At 40.8% G+C, this 23,310-nt stretch overlaps 1 protein-coding gene and 1 pseudogene across 4 annotated transcripts in view; both read right to left on the bottom strand.

Moving 5' to 3' along the window:
- ANKFY1 (ankyrin repeat and FYVE domain containing 1) overlaps positions 1 to 23,310 on the bottom strand; it is an 87,847-nt gene that overhangs the window by 23,575 nt on the left and 40,962 nt on the right. For 3 of the 4 annotated variants that reach the window (XM_037133055.2, XM_037133056.2, XM_037133057.2), the window contains 8 exons: positions 21,578 to 21,713; positions 14,456 to 14,579; positions 13,202 to 13,351; positions 11,734 to 11,899; positions 5,915 to 6,119; positions 4,432 to 4,500; positions 4,018 to 4,217; positions 731 to 828 (listed from right to left, as the gene is read on the bottom strand). In XM_037133055.2, the coding sequence (XP_036988950.2) occupies positions 731 to 828; positions 4,018 to 4,217; positions 4,432 to 4,500; positions 5,915 to 6,119; positions 11,734 to 11,899; positions 13,202 to 13,351; positions 14,456 to 14,579; positions 21,578 to 21,713 (1,148 nt within the window). The other variant, XM_037133058.2, reaches the window with a different exon arrangement.
- On the bottom strand, positions 7,241 to 11,722 carry LOC119040183 (histone RNA hairpin-binding protein-like; annotated as a pseudogene).

Genomic DNA, 23,310 nt, shown 5'->3' with positions numbered 1-23,310 from the left:
TTCAAATGACCTTCTTAACCACTCTTCATTTTGTTTTTATAATTACTTACAATTATAAAAACAATACATAACTACTATTAAACAACAGCAGAGGACTTCCAAGTGGCACTAAAATAAACACTGGAGACTGGAGGAGCCTCGGTCACAGCCCCAGAGACGAGCAGTGCCTTCCTCCCACGTGGCCTGCACGTCTCTCTCAGCCCCAGCAGCGCACCCACACGCTGCTTCCCTGACCTACTCCATCAACCTGACCAAGACCACCTCCCCCGCTTTTTACAATCAAAAACATTTTAAGTTGGTGTTATAGGTACTTGATTCAATATTCAAAAGCTGTGAGGATATTCAGTGAAAGGAAGTTTCCTTTCACCCCTTGCCCCCACCACCTAATTACCCTCCCCTACGGAAACCACTCACTAGTTTCCTGTTTCTCTCCAGTGACAGAATATTCACAGAACCATACACACACACATGCACATGTGTGTGTATTTGTATATGTAGTTTAGGATAGGATATATCACAAATGCCTAGGAAATGGTCTCTGAGTGAATCAATCAACCAGTATTTGAGGAAAAAAGCATCTGTTGCACTCTGGTTTTTAAATCATGTATATATGTATATATTACTCTGACAAAAACTGAAAAAAAAAAAAAAAAAAAAAAGAATCCATTCCACTGTCCCCTACACACCTGCCACTGCCATTTCCCTGCCCTGGCTGCCCCGTCTCACTTACCCACTTGTTTCTGTGGTTGACGTGGGCACCACTGGCTGCCAGGAAAAGAGCCGCCGCCTCATTTCCTGCTTCAGCTGCCCGCTGCAGTAAGCAATTTCCTAGGAGAAAATGGGCATATTCATTCTTCCCTTTGCGTAAAAATGAGATCCAGTTCCACACCGCACCACACCCTGACCTTCCCCACCACCTTCACAACTGACAAGCCCACACCTGAAGGCCACACCGGCACTCTCTATGGTCAAAGAGACTAGGATGAGTGTGGGTGGAGCAAAGACTTGGTCTGGAAGTCAGGAGACAGACCTTCTTCCCTGGGTTTGCACTAGCCCCCACTCAGAGCCAGAGGTAAGTTCTGTCTCCTTACCCGGGTGCTATTAGAACTTGGTTTCGCAAGAACAGTGCTAGTGACATTTTGGGCCATGTAATTCTTTGCCGTGAGGAGTCTATCCTATACACCACACAATATTTAGCAGTGTCCCTGGCACAGGCCCACTAGATAACAGCAGCACCCCCATCCTTCATGTGACAATCAGAACAGATTACAGGTGGTGCCAAATGTCCCGTGGGGTGGGGGCCTGGAGGAGTTGTCCGTGTCTGAGAAACTCTGGGTTAGGCGTTCATTTGAAGACACTGTGAGCTCAAGTTCTACCACAAAATGTCATTAAATACTTCATTTTTACTCCTAGGGTCTTAAATATCTGTTCTTGGCTTAGACATGTTTTGTTTACCACAATCATTCTTTTCTAAATAAAACAAAAATTTTTTTCTTTGTTTTGTCTTGAATGGTTTATTCCTGAGCAGTGTCTCTCTTTCTATTAAAATCTATTTCCTTTTTGGATAAACACAAAATCTTGAGTTCTACGTCCATGCTACTTGAAAACCCACATTAAATACCAGGACTGAAAACAAGGTGAGGGACCGGGACAAGGCACTGCTCTGTGCTCACACCCCTCTCCCCCTGCCCTCAGAGAAACCATTCCCCCTCAGGCTGAATTGCTCCAACTGAGACTCCTATTTTCCCTTCTGTAGTCACTGTGGTGCACACAAGACTGACATCTCTACATGTCTGTCCCACTATCCAAAAAAAGGAAGTTTCCTATAAAAATCCTTCATAGGCTGAAATGGTATAAAGTGGCAAGCAATTACATGAACTTATAAGGGAAAATTTTTAAGCATTCATGGACCCCCAAGATAACCTACCAAACCATATCAAATGACACATAAAACCTAAAATAAAACCCTAACATGAAGTAAAAGCAATGCCACTCTTGCTACCTGGGGTGCATGCCATCTTGCTGCAAACAGATGATGAACGCTATTTTTGCTTTTGGCCCTTTTTGTAAAAGTGAAAATCCTCCATTTCTTTCAGTTAACAAAAACAGGCACTAACATGGTCTTTTGTAAAAGCAAAGTGGCATAAGATGAACTTTTGAAGAGCAGGGATACCTGTATCTCCCTATAAAACAAAGACAACCTATGACTACTGAAACATCATTGCAGTGTAGAAAAACAGTGGTCTAAGGCGATTACACACACAATAAAAAATGAAACAAGGAAAAAAACAATAATACTGAATGTATATTTAAACAAAGTATACAGCCTTGGCCGAGAGGCTGTTAGTGGGAACATCGTTCCATACACCAAAAGGTTGTGGTTTGATCTCTGGTCAGGGAGCACGGGGCGGGGGAAGGCGGCCGATCCTTCTCTTTCACACAGATGTGTCTCTCTCACCCCATCCCCTCCCTTCCTTTTGCTCTAAAATAGATTAAAAAATATCCTTCATATTAAAAAAATAAAAGTATATAAAGTAAAATGAACAGAACTAGCAAGAAAAATGGACAAATCTATAATTATAGTGAAAAATTTTAATCTACCTCCCAGAAATTGAGAGATCAAGCAGTCTGTAAGTTACATTAATCAGTAAGATATGAACAGCATAAAGAAGGAGCCTGACCTAACAGACATAAACAGAGAATGCTGCATTCTACAATGAAAGAATGCACATTTTTCAAGTACACGGCAAATGTTTATAAAAATGAGTAAAAGTTGAAGTCAATTCTGAATATCAAAGAACCAATCTTATGTGCTACTCTCATGATTAAATTAGAAATCAATAAAATCATGACAACCAACATACACTTATAAATAGAAATCAACGTAGTAACGATCTCATTTCCAGAGGGTCTTCAGTCGAGAACACCCCTCTCCTATGCGCACTGCCCTGCAGCTTTTTACCACTGCGTTGAGCTTTCATGTCTGTCACCCAGAGGGATGATTTCACGTGACCTTCATTTTAAGTTAACTTCTTTTAGAGTAAGGGCTGCTTAATATCCATCTTTTTAGGGGCCAATTCCCTTCATCAGTGGCACCTACCCATACTTTATACATTGCTAGTACTCAGTACTGAATTACATGGAACCCCTCTCCTCAAATTTTATGTGGTACAACTGTGCTCAGATCTCTCAGCACCACACAGCCAGAGCCATTCCCCGCTGCTCAAAACGCCTCCTCAGCCTGTCCCGGCTGTTCCAAAGCTCAAAGCTCTGACACAGAACTTCTGCGGCTGTTCTGGCTGTTTGGGAGACCCAACTCAGACATGACAACCGCGGGAGGGAGACTTTAACAAGGCTTACTTGGTGGCGTCTGCTGGCAGTAAGGTGGCTTATTATTAATACAGCTTTAAAATGTTTTTCAGTTTTAATTTCTAATACAATAAATATCAAAACCACAATCCACCAAAACGAAAGCTCTTTGGGATAATTTTTTTAAAAATCCTCACCCAAGGACATTTCTCCTCTGCTTTCAGAGAGTGAGGGAGAGAGAGAAATACCGATGTGAGAGAGAAACACCAACTGGCTGCCTCCTGCACACGCCTGAATCAGGGACCGGATGCACACAGACTGGGGACTGAGCCCTCAACCTGGGAATGTGCCCTGATGGGGAATTGAATCTGCAACCTCTCATCTACGGGACAACGCTCCAACTGACTGAGGCACACCAGCCAGGCTGGGATATAATTTTTAAGAGGGTAAAGGAGTTCTGATTCCAAAAAGTCTGAAACTCACTACATTAAATAACTGGAAGTGTTTCAGCTTAATAGACATAACTTACAAAGTGGGGCTAAATTTTTTTTAAAGCACAAGATTAAAATAAAAATAACTTGGACTTACACTACAGTTAAAATTAAGTACAAAACACTCCTCATGATAATATGTCATTGAGTTTCTAAATTCTGGGTAGAACACGGGCCTCCAGAGTGGAGCACCCGCTCTCACGGATGCCTGCTTTACCTGACACCGAGTCGGGGGCATTGGTGTTGCTGCCACGCTGAATGAGTCTGGCTGCAAAGCTGTTCTCATCGAATGAAGTCCCATTTACCACAGGGAGGTCTTCAAAGGGGTTTACAGACTGGTCGGATGACACAGTGATGTACTGCACTGCAAGCCACAGAGCTGTGCTGCCCTCGTGGTCTTTCAGTTCTAAATCTAATCTGAAATAAGGAAGCAATGTGAATAGCAAGCACCTTCTTAGTCACTATGCTGACAACATCCTCATTCTTTTTCTTTATACTTTTTAAGTGATCATTTTTAAAATGTACTTTCACATATTAAAATTTATAACACTAAAAGACATTTAAAATTATTTTTCACTCACAATCCCACCCTCACAACTGCTTTTTCATTTCTCCAGGTCTCCCTACGTACTGTTTACACTGCAGCAACTGATTGAACACGTATTCATTCCTGGCCATGATGGACAAGTGTAAGGGAGTCCTGCAGAATGAAGGAGAAGGGGTGTCAGTCAGAATGGGCCCAATTACTCCTAGCAGGAGACTAGAATCCTAGGCAGAATCAATATCCACAAGAAATTCCACATCTCTGCAACAGTGTCTTTTCCACCCCGGGCAAACAGTTTTCTAAAAACAATGACCAAGTATCAAAGACAATGGGTTTGCTTATATGTTACCATTTATTCAGTAGCCAGAAGGATAAGAATCAATAAAAGAAAGAGATACAAATACTCTAAGTAAGGTTCAGTATTTAATCAGGTGCTTTTAAAGGAGCAGTTTCTAGCATAGGTATGCATATTTCCCCCTACCTGTCCTCCACAATTCTTAAAGGAAATTTTTTCTTCCAATAGTTCTCTGTTATACCCAAACACAGTCAGACTGGCAACAGGCAGGAGCTCATCAAAGTGGCAATTGACTACCCTTCACCTTTTTATTTAGCCCTCACGAGCCCTGAAGGAGGCTGCCACACAGAGCACAGGGCCCCCAGGCTGGCAGCTATCTCAGAGTCACAGACTGCCAGAGTTTACTGCAGTTGGGGGGAAAAATGAAGAATCAACAGGAGGGGGGAAAAAGAATGTAATTATTTGGGGGTAATAAAATAACCATCACATGATATTGACAGTTCATAGAGATCCATCTTATTTAAGTATTTTGTCCATCACATAAATCTATTTTCCTATTCGGATTTCACCAAACTCTTTTCTTATTTTTGAGAGGGTTTCAAAGTACAAAATATTGAGCTGCTACAGTGCAAAGTGAGTCCAACTTGTTGGTGATTCAGGTGGCTTCACTCCCCCTCACTGCCTCCCATACTGCTGTCCTACAGACAAGCAGCCCTTTCTTAGATTCTAAACCACAAGGAATCCTCAACTAAATATTTCTGGGAAGGGGCAAAAGAACACAACTGCTCCTGACAAATATACAAAGGGCAGTGCTGTGGAAGAAATGGCAAGCTGTGCAGATGGAGTTGTCCCAAGTGCAGTATTTACAAGAAGGCAGAACTGGGTTTAATACAGAGAGCTTCCCAATAATGAGACCTCACAGAAATACAGCTGACTGCCTCGAGAAGGTGTGCTCCACTTCTTCAGTTTACCCAAGCAACTCCAAGAAGGTTCTGTTGGAGGACCTGAACTAGATGACCACTGTGATGATGACAGAAATGGCTTAAAAATCCAAGGACCTCAGTTAACTCAGGATGGAAAAGGTTTCCCCAAATGCCTCTGGCCTTAGTCATGTCTCTCATTTGCATAACAAATGAATGTTTGTGCCTTTAATAAAAATGAGATTGAATAATGCCAAACTAAACAACACAAAGTCCCCATCTGCCAGTTACACGTCACCATAAAAGAACACTCTGGGAATGGACCTAAGAACAGTCTATTTGACCCCCAACTTACCTGCCCTTGCTGTCCTGCATGTTAGGGTTAGCACCAGCCTGCAGGAGGGCCTCTGCAATCTGTGCCATCGCAGACATCACCTCTGCCGAGTGTTTCCTGGGACTGTACAATGCCACCAGGTGCAATGGTGTCTCCTGTGAGCCCAAGGTAGTAGCATTGACGAGGGCCCCATTCTTAATGAGGAAAGTAGAAGCAAAGACATCTCCTGTAAAAGAAATAACAAAAGAAATGGTCACATAGGACAATACCCAGGGCAAGCTATTCTGGCTAACATTGCCTCAAAAAGACAAAGAGAACAACTGGGTGTGTCTGAAGCAGAACCTGTCAGGACACCTACAGGTGGGAACTCAGCATCGAGATCACAGAATTACATACTTGAATTCAAAAGGCTTCGTTCAATTTCTGATTCCGTGTTATCTGTCCTGTCCCCTCACGTCAGTAACACCTCACTATTTAAGTATACTGGGTTCCTGTCCTTCAAAAGCCTCTCCTATTCATCAACTCTCAAAAGGGGTTCCAAGATTTCTCCCCCAAAGAATTTATCTCCCTCTCATCCCCCCCCCCTCCCAGTCTATATGCAAGCCACACATGCCTTCTGCCTGCTGCATTTGCCTACGGGTTCCTCTTCAGAGGAAGACTATGTCTGATTTATTCACTGTGATTATAATGATTCTTTTTTTCCTCAATCTTATTACATGCAAACATAATAGTCTTAACAAGTTTACAACTGAATATTTGAATAAACAATCTGTACCCATTAACAGTTACAAAAAAATTCACGTGGTAAATTAACTGGATGTAAAAAAACAAAACTTCTATCTAATTCTTAGTGTATTACAGATAGAAGAGGCTGACCAGGACTATCAAGTATCAGATTGAAACTGAGTAACTTACATAAAATCGAATGACTTCAACAGCTCAGGCTACTGCTTTTGCTTATTTAGCATTCTGTATGAGGGAAAAGAACTACTGTGACATCCTGACGAAAGGCCAATAATTAAGTTTACCTAAAGATATTAAAGGTATACAATTCTCTGAATATCTTACCATAGACTAGCAAAGACGAGCTGACTCTAGGCTGGTTCTGTGAATAGATGGCTAAATTCAGAACCAAGCTATCTAACAAGTGGCAATTTAATGTTATAAATAAATACTTGTACGAAACCAGTTAAAGTACCTTGTCAAGGTAACTTGGAAGATGACAGAAATTAAGCAACTAAGTTTGTTGTAAGATTACTTAAAGTTTGATCTTCCTTAGATTTAGTTCAATTTACAATTTAAAATATGCATAAGTCACTATATATAAAATTAACATTTCTTAAGAAAATAAGGCAAGAATGACAACGCATCGTAAGATAATAAACTATCAACAGAGATCATCCAGCTCTAAACGCACAGTGTATGCGCTGAGACACTTCAGCAGGCGGGAAGCAGCGGTTTCCTCCAACGGCCTCCACGTAGCCCAACAAGCTCATAGCTGCACAGTCTCTCAAATGAGACTCAGCCACCCTCTGACAGTCTACCTGTCTGACTTTGGTGGGTGTGCCGGGGTACACATCTCGGTCATCCCAAGAGCTCATCTGGGATTGAGAGGTACTTTCTGTACATTCTGTGCCCATTTCGCCAAGGTTTATACAGGATTAATTTCTTGCAAATGGCACCTTTCTTTAGCTGGAAGATCCCCCAAGTGCACAGCAACCTCCCAGGTTGGTTTGCTGGTCCCATGACTGTACTTCTTAAATTCGCTGGAAGTCTTGGGATGAATGCCAGGTTGTTAAAGGTGCTTTGGAACTTATTCAAGATATTGATTATAAACAACGATGCTCTTGCCATAGTTGATCTGTTTTGTCTTTGCATCAGGAAACTTTCATCTGTTTCTAGTTCTGTTCATGTTGCAGACATACTCCTTTGAGTCACAACTTCCAGAAAATAGTTTTCACTTAAAGTCACTGGTGAGAGTTTTTCTTTTATATCTTGCAATCATCTCATTTTCTTCAACTAAGGTAATCTAAAGATCCAGAATAAGGCTTACAATTTCAGGAGTGGCCAAACTCAAATCTGTTATCGATATTCTTATGCTCATTTTCACTGAATGTATGGATTTCACCTGGTCTTCAGTGAACATGGAATTTCAAAATCATCTGGTTTTCAACACTTTCATGTGCTTTGTACTCTCTTCCAAGGTACCATCTTGCCGGAGAATGTGAACTCTGGCACTGAGGTGGCTAGGCCACCAGAGAACCCTCAGGTGCATAAGTCCATGTCTGAGTTGTTCCTGTATTCGCTACTGTCTTATACAAAACAGGCACCAGGGCAATGTTTGGGAAGACAATTAATTGACCCGTCAAGGCTATTAAGTTCCACTTTACAGACTGGCTCTAATTCCAATTAATTATGACTTCAGGTACCTTAAGACTTCTCTAATTAACACATTCTGAAATATTCTCTCATCTGCCCCCAATTTTTTCTTAGGGGGTGGGGGAAGATGCAGTCTTTACCAACATCATGTGCAAAGGACCAAAGCTTAGAGTTCTTTACAACAGGTGTCAGCAGAGCTCTGAAAGCGCCAGGTGACAGGCATGTCAGGGCCAGGCTGAGCTGGGCCGTTGCCCTCCGTACACGGATATCCACACACATGGGGTCCTCAGTGGGGCTCTCATGTAGTATGAGTAGTCCCCACAGAGATTCAGACTAGGAGAGTGTATGTAAAAACAATACACTAGCGAGAGAATAAAATATCCTAGAGAAAGCCACTTACACTCTGAAAGTGGAAAGAAAATTTAGAGTTATTAAGACAAAGAACTTTAACATAAATAATACAATATATAAGATACTGGGAAAGAGGTGGAATATGGTTCAATCACCTTTAAGGTTGTCATATATTCCATATTAAGAGGTAAATTGACAGTAAAGACAAAATAATACAGATTAATGAAAAACTGGGTAAGTACTACACATAGAAATAAGGGTACAACCTTTCAATGCTTGGATTCAGGTGGAAGGTATAATAAAAACTTTCTGTATTTGAACCCTCTTAAAAGAATTATAGCATTTAGATTATATTTAGTAAGAACCAAAGTTTGGGGTTTGTTTTTGGCTTTTTTGCTTAAACATATGTATGTACATATACCTACGAACCCCAAAAAGTTATTAAGGAAATACTGAAAATTGAAAATTTATGATGTTTTACATTAAAAGAAAGTCAGCCCACAGGTACAAAACCTAGAGAAAAAAGACAACTGAAAAAAGACATTTTTTTGGACAACAAAAAAGCAGGACAAAGGAGGGAACAAAAAACACCAAAAGGACCACTTATAAAGTTCCTATCAATATGATAACTTCTAATACACTTTAGAAAGATTTCCATAAAAACCAGTTAAAATTAAAACTGATATTTAAATGTTTCAGTTTCTTTATCACCTCATTCATGACACTGTCAGGTAAATGAGGCATTATTATAATGACTTGTCCAAATAAAAATATTCCTACCAACAGAGTTAACATTAAAAAATCCCACATACAATTTTTTTTCTTTTACTGCAGCTTCATGATGAAGTTTTGGAACAGCCAGTAATGTTCATTACTTAATTAATACAAACTGTGTCTTATGCTGCACCCGTTGGTAGCATAATTTGCAAATCTACAATTAGACAGGAGCATCTTATTTAAGAGACACATTGACTGATGTTGGCTGTTAAGGAAAACCAGCACAAGAAGAACTCGATTTCTTTAAAAGCAAGGATTCATCATCTTGCCCACATGTAGCTAACCAGAAGAGATGGCTTCCCTCTGGCCCTACATATACCTCCTGCGGACTCACCCACAGACCCTGGGTGCCTATTGTGTTCTCCACACAAACTGATCAGTATACTTGGTTATTTGAGTGATCACTGACTATTTTGTTTATAAATTCTAATGCGTGTCCAGAAACATTCTTAAATCTCATGTATGAAAGATCTTCACTCTTACTATAACGAACTTAAAGGTAAACAGCTCTAGTTGAAGAAGGAAAAGTGAAAAAACGTCCTACAGGAATTGGAGCCAGTCGTGACACTCCACCACAGGGCTAGGGTGAGATCCACAGGCTGACTCTACCACACGTAGTCACTGTGTGAAGCGTGCTGCCAACACAGTTTCTCATCCTCCCAACAACCAGTAGAGAAATGAGTCCCACTTCACAATGAGGAAAGGGAGACCCAAGTGGTTAAGTGACTTGTCCAATGAGCCAGGATTCTAACCGTGGTACATGCAAGCTCCAACACCAGTGCTGTGTCCACTACACTGTGCCACACTCTCCAAAATTAGCAGCAATCAAGTTGACCCACACTGTAATCCACAGGCTTGCAGGCAACTGATAAATTCAGAGTGGAAAATTAAATCATCTGAAAATAAGCATCAAGAATGCATCACCAATTCTTGGCAATTCCTGTAACTAAGCAATCACCAAAATATTTAATAACTCATCAAAGATGTTTTTTCATCACACATAAGAATTTAACTCCCCAAGAGGAAAGAAACATAATTCTGAGGTTGTTTTTTTGGTAACAGGTCTATTTGTTTCCAAAATAAACATCTCAGACACTAAACAGTATGGGAGAGAAGAATTCCCTGTGTGGCGGTAACACTCCCCACTGAACACACACCCAGTGCTAAGCACCCAATGGCTTTGCACAACGCAGAGTGGTGCTTGGGAAAAATGCGTCTGCTCTTGACACTGATGTACTCTAAGGATTTCCTTCCCAACAATGAACACATTTTTCCTTTCCATTAGCCAGCAAACTTAACACTTTAGCACATGGCTTAGAGGGATATTTCTATTACTCAAAATCTTTCCCCAAACAGGGCAAAGCCACAGCTGCAACAGAACCGTATTTGAAATGACTACATTCTACCCATTAAAAGCAACCTGTGAATGACAGAAGTGTAGCAGAGACAGTAATACTGCAATAATGCGTAACTGAAAGGGTAAATATACCCAATTAAGATGTTGGGGGAGCTGGTACACTTTGTCTTTGTTGTCCACATGTAAACAAAAAAGTGGCCAATTACTTCAAGCAAGTCCTCTATCCCTCTACAAAATTAAGGCTCTGTCATCTTTGAGTTTTCAGCCCACACTGGAATGGTACCTCTAGACAGCTCCCCACCTTATCGAAACTGACAACTGCAGAGCAGAGGCAGGCAGGGTCCATTTGGGACTTAAGAATTAATAAGGGCATGGGAAAAACAAAAGAAAGTCAAACGAGGCATACTTTTTTCCTTGAAAAGTAAATTGATTAAGGTTAAGATGTTCTGATCTTAATTCTATCACTTCCACATTCCTCCCACTACTAATGACCATGTACCAAAAATATAGCTACAATTTATAATTTTTGCTTATAGCTACAAAAAACAGAATGAACATCAATCACTTTGCCATGACAGAAGAGAAGACAACTCTGAATCCAAGAATATGTTTAAACATTTGTGGTTTAGATACTGTCCCTCTCTTATAGTAACTGTTACAAGTAAAGTCTTCCTAGCACAATTCCTGCAGAAGATCTTGAAAAGCAAACAAATTATTGGCTTATAAGTAAAAGGTACTTCTCTATCCTTTCTTCTGGGGCTCCGCCAACACTAGGAAGAACCTAACCAACAAGGCACAGGCAACAGTTCAGCAGTCCCTCCCTGACCCGCTGATCACAAATTCCAAGTCATGTAGCCCGAGGACAGACTCAAGAAGCCTTTACGAACTGTGGAACAGGGTCAAAGCGTCTTCAAAAATTACCTGGATGTAAGTAAAACTGCCTGCAGAGAAAAAAATAAAATACACGTCTTCCTACCTCTTTGGATTCCTTTATGTAACAAGCTCCAGCCATTCTTATCTACCATGTCCAAGTCAGCTTTGTGACTAACCAGCGTGGTGGCAATACTCTCTAGTCGTCGTGAAAGAGCTAGGTCTAAGGCAAGATCTCCATTATGGTCCAATTCATTCAGCTTCCCAGGGAGCTGCATAGATAAATTTGTAAATTAGCACCCAGCCAGTAGAGAATTCAATTGATTTTAATCTCTCCCACCCTGATTCTTAAATATCATCTCTTATGAAAATGTCAAAATTTAGCTCACTCCCCAAATTCAACGGAATTAGCAAACTTCTCTCCGGACTCCTCAGGGCACCTGCCTCTCAGGGAGGCCTGAATGAACGGGGACTCACAGAGCGGGTGTGAGCACAGGGCAGGCAACACTAGTGCAGCAGCTAGAGGAGCCCTACAGGAACACAAGGGCCATGGCAGAGGTTAGGAGCACCTGAGGGTAAACAGCTGTTTTTTTTTTTCCCCCAGAAAGACCGTGGCTTAACTATTTAATCCCCTCTAGCAGTTTAAATGTCTCCCCTGATACTGGACACCCAAGGATAAAACATACCACTCCCCCATCTGTCAAAAGCAACTGCATTTCTTCTAAGGTAGTGTGGCAGGCAGAATAACAGCCCCAGAGACATCCATGTCCTTATCTCCAGAACCTGTGAGCATGTCACCTTATATGGACAAAAGACACTGTGCAGATGTGATTAAGGTTAAGGACCTTGAGATGGTCCAGCAGAGCCCAGTCTATCTAATCACATGAGCCCTTAAAAATGAGGAAGAGAAGCAGGAGAGTAGGTCAGAGAGATGTGACATTACAAGAACTTGATCCACCACTGTTGGCTGTGTAGATGGGGGAAGAGGGCCAAGAGCTGGGAAACGTGACAGCCTCTAGCAACTGAAACTAGCTTGTAGCTCAGCTTGTAGCCAGCAAGAAAATCAGGACGCTGGTCCTGCAGTCACAAGGAACTGGATCCTGCCAACGACCCAGATGATAAGGAAATGGATTCTCCCCGAGAGCCTCTAGAAAAGAACACAACCTGCCGACACCTGGTACTGGACTATCAACCTCCAAAACTGTAAGAAGATGAAATATGTGTTGTTTTAAGCCACTAGTTTCATGGTAATTTCTTACAGCAGCAAAAGAAAACTAGAACAATTTTGGTATCTAGGAGCTGGATTGTGCAACAATTACCTAAAAATGTGGCAGTGGCTCTGGAATTGAGCAATGGGCAGAGGCTAGAAGAGCTCTGAGGAGCATGACAGAAAAGGCTCAGGTTGCCTTGAACAAATGACTAGTAGAAGTACTGCACTAAAAACTGTACCAGTAATGAATGGCTCAGAGGAAGTGAAGAGCATTACAGAGAAAAACAAGCGAAGTATAGTTTGGGAAAAGGGCAAGAAAAACGTGGGGGGCGGGGGGAGAATAAAACCAAACCAGATACAGTACCTGTGAATCCATTTCAATTAGGTAAAGAAAGACCACATCTTCTCTCTCCACTTTGATAGCTTTATGTAAAGGGTACTCAGTCTTGGATTTGATCATTTTGTACAACAGCTGAGCACTCATGCTGCTGAAGTCCTCTTTTCGTAAGTCATCCTAAGGATTTAAAAGATGGTGAAAAGCAGAGCAGAATGACCAAAACAATAACAACTAACATTCACTAAGAAGCTCTTAGAACTGTCTGGCACTACTTTAAAGGACTTAGTATTTCCCAACTCATTTAATCCTCACAAAAACCCTACAAGGCAAGTACTGTTACCATTTCTACTTTACAGCTGAAGTAAAACATAAAGAGGCTAAGTTGCCCAAGTTCACCCAGTGACAAATGGCTGAGATGGCCTCTAGAGCCAAGAGGCCCACCTCCCAAGCCTCTATTCTTTACCAAGCACTGCTGTGCCTCCTGGTGAGACGGTAAAGCACAGGCAACACTGACAGCCGCAAGGACGCAGCCCTGAGGGGCCCTCCATGGGTGGAGAGTCCTTTTCCTCACCCCTACAAAGATGGCAATTCCAGAATTAACTGGAGCCTCCACGAGCAATTCACTCTGCTGAGTCACAACTGATCTGCTGTTGCAGATCTCTAAATTTATACCTATTTTAGCGGAAAGGTTACCATTCCTGTTTCAATTCTTCAAAACTCAATTCTTTTAGACACTTTTGTTCACAATGTTGTTGAACACCAAATAATCTGCAGAAACTAGGTTATAAAATACAGCACTAGCTGTAACTTTTAAAAAATGCAAAACAGACAATAAAATACAGAAATACAAAACCTGTTTTTTATGATGAAAGCTACCAAGAAAGGAAAATCCAAATTTAACAGTGCTCTCCAGAGGATGGAGAAAGCACAGGGAAAGCCCCTGAAATGAAAATGCCAAGCACTGCCAGCTTGCCGGCCCCGCGGCCGCAGCTGCTCCCAGGGCTCCTGGCCTCCCCTTCTGCAGATAGAAGGTGAAGGTAGCTGTACCTTCATTCTTAGCTTCTTTTTTTGACCTGAGCTACTTGCCCTCTACTCTGAAATCAGAACTACAACACTTTTTGAGCCAAAAAGAATCTCCCAGACCATATAATGTAACTTAGCCTTCACTTTTGTAGTAAGAGGAAACGTGCTCCAGCGAGGCAATCTGCCAGGAACTAGGTCTCACCCAGGTCTTCTGACTTCCAGCGAGGGTGCTTTGTCCACACCCTCACTCCCACTCACCCAATGACTTGCAATAATTTCCGCACAGTAGTTCATCAGGGTGCTGGCATTCAGTTCCTCCGCAGTCTGATAGAAGCGAATACAGTTCCTGACATTCACCAGAGACATAACACCCTTCTCACATCTACAAGAGAGTATAAATGATGAACAATATTATTAGGACAAATATATTCATAAATTAACAAACCATACCAATAAATAATCTGTGTATGGAGGCTATTCCAGTAACACCTAAGTGTAAAATTAGGCAAAGTACTTATGAATAAATTATGGCTGAGCAACCATACTGTGAAAGTACTGGAATTTCATTCTGAAATTATACTGCTCATTCTGGTCAGAACCCAAATAAATTGTAAATACATGTTATGCATAATCCCCCAATTGCCTTAAAAGTAATCACATGAAATTCACAGATGATATACACACAGACCACTGTCAAATCAAACACACAACAGACCAAGTTCAGACCTCTGATGTTTACACACCAGGGACACAACTGCTGTGCTCACTAGCACGACTCTTTCGTGCAATCCGACGGCTTAACGACAGCTTCAGAGAGCCGGCCCTGTGCCTTCACCCACTGACAGGCCCCTAAAACTCCTCCCAAAAGGTAAACTGTTTGTTATGTGAATTGTAACTTAATAAAGTTGTTTTTAAAAAGTCCATTAAACAAATTCTATCATCCCTGGCTGGTGTAGCTCAGTGGATTGAGTGTGGGCCTGCGATTGCAGTTCGATTCCCAGTCAGGGCACATGCCTGGGTTGCAGGCCAGTTCCCTGCAGGGGACAAATTAGAGGCAACCATACATTGATGTTTCTCTCCCTCTCTCTTTCCCTTCCCCTCTAAAGATAAATGAATAAAATCTTCAAAAATATATTTTTAAAAATCTATCATGTACAGAAACAACTGCATTAGTAAAAACCACAGTACACCAAGATAAAGCTGGCTGCAATGGACAGCCCATAAAACCCCGTAACAGTAACGACAATAATCACTGACAAGAGAACAACTACATCAGAGAAGAGAGGGTTACACACAGGCAAGTGGGCCTCTGGCAGCACAAAAGAGGCGCAAACCCCAGCGTAGAAGACGCAGTGCCGGAGACTGGGGCTTCCAGTGCCCAGAACTGGAAGCCTTAGTGCACCTCCACAGAACAGAGCCTGGGGGCAAGGAGGAAGGAGGCTGGTGGCATGATCCTTTCATCTCCCTTGCCTGTGTATTTCCCTCCAAATCAGGTTCACTTCCAAAGACAGTAGAGAGACCAAAGACAATGTTAGGGGTATTTGTGGACACCCCACCACTGCTTCCTCTGTTCCACAGTCCCCACAAAAACCCTTAACTGATCACAAGGATAGAATGTAGTAACGAGAACATAATGGACTACAAGACAAGACAGACCTGAGTTTGAGATCCACTGAACGTTAGAGACCAGATTACACAAGCCCTCTGAGTCCCTATCTCCTCCTCTGTAAATACTCTATATCAGGGGTTTAGAGGATGTGTTTTTCAAGATAAAACTATATAAACTTTGTACAGTATAAAATACATTAACAGGTGTGCTCATAAGTCTGAGAACCTTCTCAAGGAAGATGCTTAATAACTAATATGAATGGGTTTCAGTACTATTATAAATAAGAGTAACAGACCGACTAGCAGGTAATTCCCTATTTTACCAGGTGAGGTTTAGTTAACAGAAGTGGAGAAAGACCATGGGAGAGTGGGAGATGGGGGAAGAAGGGAGTCACAGGGCAGACCTGAGAAGAATGAGGAACAAACTTTCAAAATCTCACAAATGAGACCTCATGCTAGGAGCAAGAATAATCTCAGTCATTTCTCCATTGAGCCATAAATGTAGGCACCTACATTTAAGCATTTTTACTTAAATGCTTAATTTTTTAAAATCTTCACCTGATATGTTTTTTAAATTGATTTTAGAGAGAGGAAAATGGGGGTGGTGAGGAAGGGAGGGAGGGAGGGAGAGAGAAAGAAGCATCAGAGTGAGAGAGAAACATTTGACCAGCTGCCTCCTATATGCGCCCGGACTGGGGATCAAAGCTGTAACTGAGGTAGTGCCTTGATCAGGAATTGAACCTGCAACTTTTTGGTGTACAGGACAACACTCCAACCAACTGAACCACCCAGCCAGGGCTAAATGCTTTTTTAAGTAACATGGATGCCTTCATGTAAAGAAGCATCACTCCCAATGACACTTTTAAATCAAATTGTTACGATATCTAAATAACTTACAATAACGAGTAACAGTTACATTTTTGAACCTCCTGTCTACCTGTCTTAACCACTAGTTTCCACAAACTCCCACCACACCACAGCAATGTTTAAGGAAGTCATTCTGACCCTGGCTATGAAATCAGGGCATTCCAGGTCAAAAGCCCTCTTTTTAGATATATACAAGACTTTTACCTTTTTTACAATGACAAGTGTCCGTAGTCTTGCCACCCTAGTGTCCTAACACATAGTATAATCTCAGTACTGACTTACCTTTGTAGGCCACTTTACAAAGCACATTTATAGACAATGCTAAATGAGTCTGAAAATTCCATTCTCTTCCTTTCTACTGACAAGAGACACTGAACCAAGACAGTTTACTATGATTCCCGAGGACAGATGTTTTGTTATAACTGGCAGGCACTTCATTTTCACTAAACTCTGGTGTCCCCAGAACATCATTCACTATTTGGGTAAGCTATAAATACTAACGGACATGATTTACACAACTGAAGAACATGTAATCTTATTTTTTAATTTTAAAAATATATTTTGATTATGCTACTACAGTTGTCCTATTTTCTCCCTTCACTCCCCTTCACCCTGCACACCCCCTCCCACCCACATTCCCCCCTTTAGTTCATGTCCGTGGGTCATACATACAAGTTCTTTAGCTTTTACATTTTCCATACTATTCTTGCTCTCCCCCTGTCTATTTTCTACCTACCATCTATGCTACTTATTCTCTGTACCTTTCCCCGCTCTCTCCTTCTCCCACTCCCCTCTTGATAACCCTCCATGTGATCTTCATTTCGGTGGTTCTGTTCTAGTTGTTTGCTTAGTTTGCTTTTGTTTTTGTTTTAGGTGTGGTTGTTAGTAATTGTGAGTTTGCTGTCATTTTACTGTATATGTTTTTTATCTTCTTTTTCTTAGATAAGTCCTTTTAACATTTCATATAATAAGGGCTTGGTGATGATGAACTTCTTTAACCTGACCTTATCTGAGAAGCACTTTATCTGCCCTTCAATTCTAAATGAAAGCTTTGCTGGACAGAGCAATCTTGGATGTAGGTCCTTGTCTCTCATGACTTGGAATACTTCTTTCCAGCCCCTTCTTGCCTGTAAGGTCTCTTTTGAGAAATCCGCTGACAGTCTGATGGAACTCCTTTGTAGATGACTGTCCCCTTATCTCTTGCTGCTTCTAGGATTCTCTACTTCACTTTAATTTTGGCTAATGTAATTATGATGTGCCTTGGTGTGTTCCTCCTTGGGTCCAACTCCTTTGGGACTCTCTGAGCTTCCTGGACTTCCTGGAAGTCTATTTCCTTTGCCAGTTGGGGAAGTTCTCCTTTATTATTTGTTCAAATAAGTTTTCCACTTGTTGCTCTTCCTCTTACCCTTCTGGTACCCCTATAATTCAGATGTTGGAACATTTAAAGATGTCCCGGAGGTTCCTAAGCCTCTCTTCATTTTTTGGAATTGTTTCTACATTCTTTTCTGATTGGATGTTTCTTCCTTCTGGTCCACTCCATTGATGTGAATCCCAGTTTCCTTCCCATCACTATTGGTTCCCTGTACATTTTCCTTTATTTCACTTAGCATAGCCTTCATTTTTTTCATCTAATTTGTGACCAAATTCAACCACTTCTTTGAGCATCCTGATTACCAGTGCTTTGAACGGTGCACCTCATAGGGTAGCTATCTCTTCATGCCTCGGCTGTATTTTTTCTGGAGCTCTGATCTTTCATTTGGGCCTTTTTTTTTGGTCTTGATATGCCTGTTATGTAGCGAGGGGCAGAGCCCTACTAGGGTGTTCACCAGGGTGGAGCAGCCCACAATTCTGGGTTGTGACTGTATGTGGGGGAAGGGTCTGAGAGGGAACAGTGATGCTTGCTCTACTCTCTGCTGCATTTCAGTCACTTACCCCACTACCCACAAGCAAAGTGGACTCTTCTAGTGCTGATTCCTGGGTGGGTGGGTTTGTGTATGTTCTAGGACCCTGTGGGTCTTTCCAACAAACTCTCCTGTGAGGCTGGGAGTTTCTCCAGGTGCCTCAACCCCCACAGATGTTTTCAATCAAAGGTTTGAGGCTTTACTTCCCAGTGCTGGAACCCTGGGTTGCAGTCTGACTTGCCCCCCAGTTTTTCTGGTTTATCTGCTCGACAATGTGGGACCACCCAGCTCTCAATCTGCCACCTTGCTGGGTCCATCAGCTGCCATGCTGCACGCCCCATCCTTCAGCTACAGCCTGGCCACGAGTCCTCTCTGCCTGTCTCTGCCCCTCCTACCAGTCTGGATGAATGTTTCTTCTTTAACTTCTTGGTTGTTGGACTTCCACACAGTTCAATTTTTCTGTCAGTTCTGGTTGTTTTTTGTTTTTAAATTGTTGTTCTTTTGGTTGTGTGAGGAGGCACAGTGAGTCTACCTACACCTCCATCTTGGGAAGAAGTGGCCATGTAATCTTACTTTAAAATTCAAATCCTCAGTTCATATCTTCTCTTCAAAAAGTAGCAAAACAGACTAACTTTTCTGAAGGAATTTTGTTGTTAATATGTCCTTAATTAGAGTACAAGAAAGATATAGATGCACAAAAACAATAAACCTAATTTTTTAAATACAAAATCAAGTGTGTATTTGTGTTCCACAAATTCCTGTCTAGTTTTGGTATTATTCCCATGTGTCTAAATGACAGACACAAAAAAATTACTGTAAAGATAAACAACAAACAGCGAGTATTTGTTGAGTTACAGATGACCTGGTTTTCTTCTTTATACATCCTATATTTTCTAAATACCGTATACGGAACATGGATTTTATAAAGAGGAAAAAATTGTTATATTAATAGTCAATTTTTAGCATACACTATTAATTATTGTTTTTAAAGAGTATTTTCCTGATAACACAAAACAATTTCCTCTTCATAAAACTGATGGTAGCATTCCCAGACCACCAAGATCCCTACATTACAAAAATGAGAAACATCAACTTCATATTTAACTGCACACATTTGTGTCAGGGCCCTTTTACCTATTATCTCAAATGTGTAATTTCTCCTGCAAGACAGCAGGGGGCACTCTGTGATCGTTACAAGCCAACATTTGAATCCACTCCTGGGTATTTTCCACTCCAGCTCTTAACAGAGCCCTGACAAGACAACAACTTAATGCCCACACCCAACAATACAAATTCAAGCCTGGTGAGGCTGATAGTTAGGAAGCCTAATCAGTGAATAAACAACAAGCATTTTAATTAAAGAATCCAATTAAATAAAAAAAATAAAAGTGCAAAAAAAAGAATCCATTACACAGATTATAATTATCTAAACTACTCCAACCCTATGGCATTTTTATCAAAGCAATTTAATTTATAAGTTAAGTTTGACAAGATCAGTGGAAGAAAGCTCAGGAAATTTGGGGGAAAAAAGATATAAATCACATTCAATCTAATTAAAATCATTGTCATTTCTCTCTCAGATGGTTCAAAAATTCACACAAACGAAAGAGTTAACTGAAAGGCCCTGACTGTAAAGTTAGCTTTATCAACCTAAAGCCTCATGTGCTTACAAATCCTAGACCTATTCCGTTTTTTTCTTAGTTATTGGATTTAGCTATTCAAATGCACTCAAATGCACATCAATCATAGACAGTTTGGAGTAACCTGTGTACTGACTCACATGGGACACAAGGGGCCACCTCCTGCTCCCCAGGGAGACACCAGCCCCACAGGGAAAATACTAAGCAGGGTCTCTCTTAGCTCTCTAGGGACAACACAGCAAGGGGTGGAGTTCCTCTTACTGGCTGAGACTATCCATTCACCCACTCAGGAGCAAAGCCCTTTCTTTACACACCCAGGAGAATACAAAAGATCACAAAATGTCATAAAAATACACTCCATCAACCAAGATGACTGCTAAGGGCCACATCTCCAAAAGAAACTAAAAGGTGCCTGATATTTGGTGAATGTTTTGTTTTCTATTATTCTGAAAGGCCAACTTGGGAGAGCAACAGAAATAAAAGGCAATATAAAGAACATGGAAGGCTATCTCTTTGGGAACCTAAATAGTAGTAACAAATGAAGTAGGACATCAGAAATGTATTGAGCCATATTCTCGTGTGTTAATTTAGGCATTAATGTGTTTCCAACAAACAGAGTATGACCAAGAACTTCATTCATGCAGAAGATCAGAAAGTAAAATAAAATATCAGCCCTGGCTCGTGTGGCTCAGTGGTTGAGTGCTGGCCTGCAAACCAAAGGGTCACCCGTTCAATTTCCAGTCTAAAGCACATGCCTGGGTTGCAAACCAGGTAGGTCCCCAGTAGGGGGCATTTGAGAGGCAACCACACATTGATGTTTTTCTCCCTCTCTTTCCCTCTCCCTTCCCCCTTCTAAAAAACTTTTTTTAAATTATAAACAAAAGATTAAAAGGACAAAAAATGTCAAAGGAAAAGGAATAGGAGGGGAGGTTGAGGATTTGGATATTGGATTACATTATTCCTAGTCAGTGTATCAATTCAAAAAATTGTGTAATCTCAGATAATAAACCAGTGCAGGAAAAAAAGAATACCTAAAAGCTTTAATAAACTTTAACTGAGGGGAAGTTGAGGGTTTGGATATTGGATTACATTATTCTTAGTCAGTGTATCAATTCACAAAATTGTGTAATCTCAGATAATAAAACGGTGCAGGAAAAAAGAATACCTAAAAGCTTTAGCAAACTTTAACTTACAAGAGAACACAGAACAAGGGAGATAAAATTCTCTCCCCCCCTATAGCCTTTAAAAGAACACCTTGCAAAAGTTATTTACATTAGCAGGAGAAGCTGTTTTCCCAGAGCTTGGCATAATTAAAGCTCAGCCACCACCATCTGAGGTGCTTGAATATATCTGCTGTGACTTGCCTCTCCCTAAGGAGCTGGAGCTGAAACCGATTAGCTAGTTTCATCAACTCAGTCAGGAACACATCATCTTCTCTGAACTCCAACTCATCCGTATAGATCCAACGAAGCATTGTCATTGTCACCTCAGGATTAGCATCTGGTTAAGGAAAGAAAGTAGAGAAACTGAAAACAAAGCACTGATGACACTGAAGCCCTCCTGAGGACCCCTAAAACCGGAGGCTACTGAGGTGTATTTGGTACACCCAATTCAAAGAAATATCACGCAGCGATTAAAAATGGTGAGTAAGCATTCTGGGCAGCATCTGACACCAGAAAAGTGTTAAGACTTTTGCAAAAGGTGATAGTTGGGGAAATGAACCTGTTAAAGATATAAGTAAAAAAAAAACCTTGGGGGAAAATATTTTAAACATATGACAAACAGTTTACATTCTAATAAAAAAACCTTACAAAAAAATAAAAGGATAAACATACAATGAAAAACAGGCAATACATATGAATAGGTAATTGACAAAGATAAATTAAAATGGCCAATAAATATTACCAATAACTAAATACAAATTTAAACTAGAACACATTTTTTCTCTCAGACTAGCAGTCTTAAAAGTTCATAACCTAGCCCTGGCTGGTGTAGTTTGTGGATTGAGCACGGGCCTGTGAACCAAAAGATTGCAGTTCGATTCCCGGTCAGGGCACATGCCTGGGTTGCAGACCAGTTCCCAGCAGGGGCCAGTTCCCTGCAGGGGATGCACCAGAAGCAACCATACATTGATTAAAAAAAAAAAAAAGTTCATAACCTTTTACATACCAGCTATATATGTAGATTACTATCCTAAGAAAAATAACTGAGCAAATATGAAGAAATACATGTACCAAGATAGTCATACAGTATTGTTTTCAATAACAAACTGGAACAAAAATCTTAAGAGTCCAACAACAGAGAACAAATTAAATAAATCACAATATATTCACATACTGGAAATATTGCACCAATTAAAATTTACATCTATATTCAGCATGTGAAGATATTTAGTACATAGAAGGTTTAAAAAACAGGCTAAGAATACATTATATATCATTTTGTTAGCTCTATTGGTATGTGTATATATATATTCATGTATGAATATATATATATATATATATATATATATATATACCCCCACACATATATAGTTCTGTGTTTATCTCTAAAACAAGCACTAACCAGGTCTGACCCTGTTTAGAATTCCAGAATCAAGGACACTGAGTGTGGTAAATGGCCTTAGGCAGACTGACTGTTTATCTGTCTGTCTAAAATACTAACCCTTACAAAATTCATAATCTTTCTTTTAGTTTATTTTCCCCAGATTTTAATTTAATGAACATGTATCACTTACATACTTTTTAAGTTAAAGACTATGGCAACTTGGGGAAATGCTCCAGATAAAAATCATAGTCTAAAATATCAAAAAGATGATTTCGACTAGAGTCAGTTTTTAACTAACAATGATGATTAGAGGGCCACCTAAAACTCTGGTTGACATTAGTGGTTCTGTCCCGGGCTAGCAGAATCAGCATCGTCTGGGAACTTTTTAGAAATTCTTATTCTCAGACCCACCCCAGAGCCCGGCAGCAGGGCCCAGCACTGGTGTTTTAGCAAGTTCCCAGGTGATGCTGATGACTTCCTCCGGTCTAGGAAACTACACTCAAATCCTGACGGTCTGGGAAAGGTGCGGCAAGGACCAGTAACATCTTAC

Source organism: Artibeus jamaicensis, unplaced genomic scaffold (genome assembly GCF_021234435.1).
Source record: "Artibeus jamaicensis isolate MK-2021 breed Jamaican fruit bat unplaced genomic scaffold, CSHL_Jam_final contig_777, whole genome shotgun sequence".
Lineage (NCBI taxonomy): Eukaryota > Metazoa > Chordata > Mammalia > Chiroptera > Phyllostomidae > Artibeus > Artibeus jamaicensis.
Note: the sequence above shows the minus strand (reverse complement) of the source record. Positions and strands in the feature narration are given on the sequence as shown.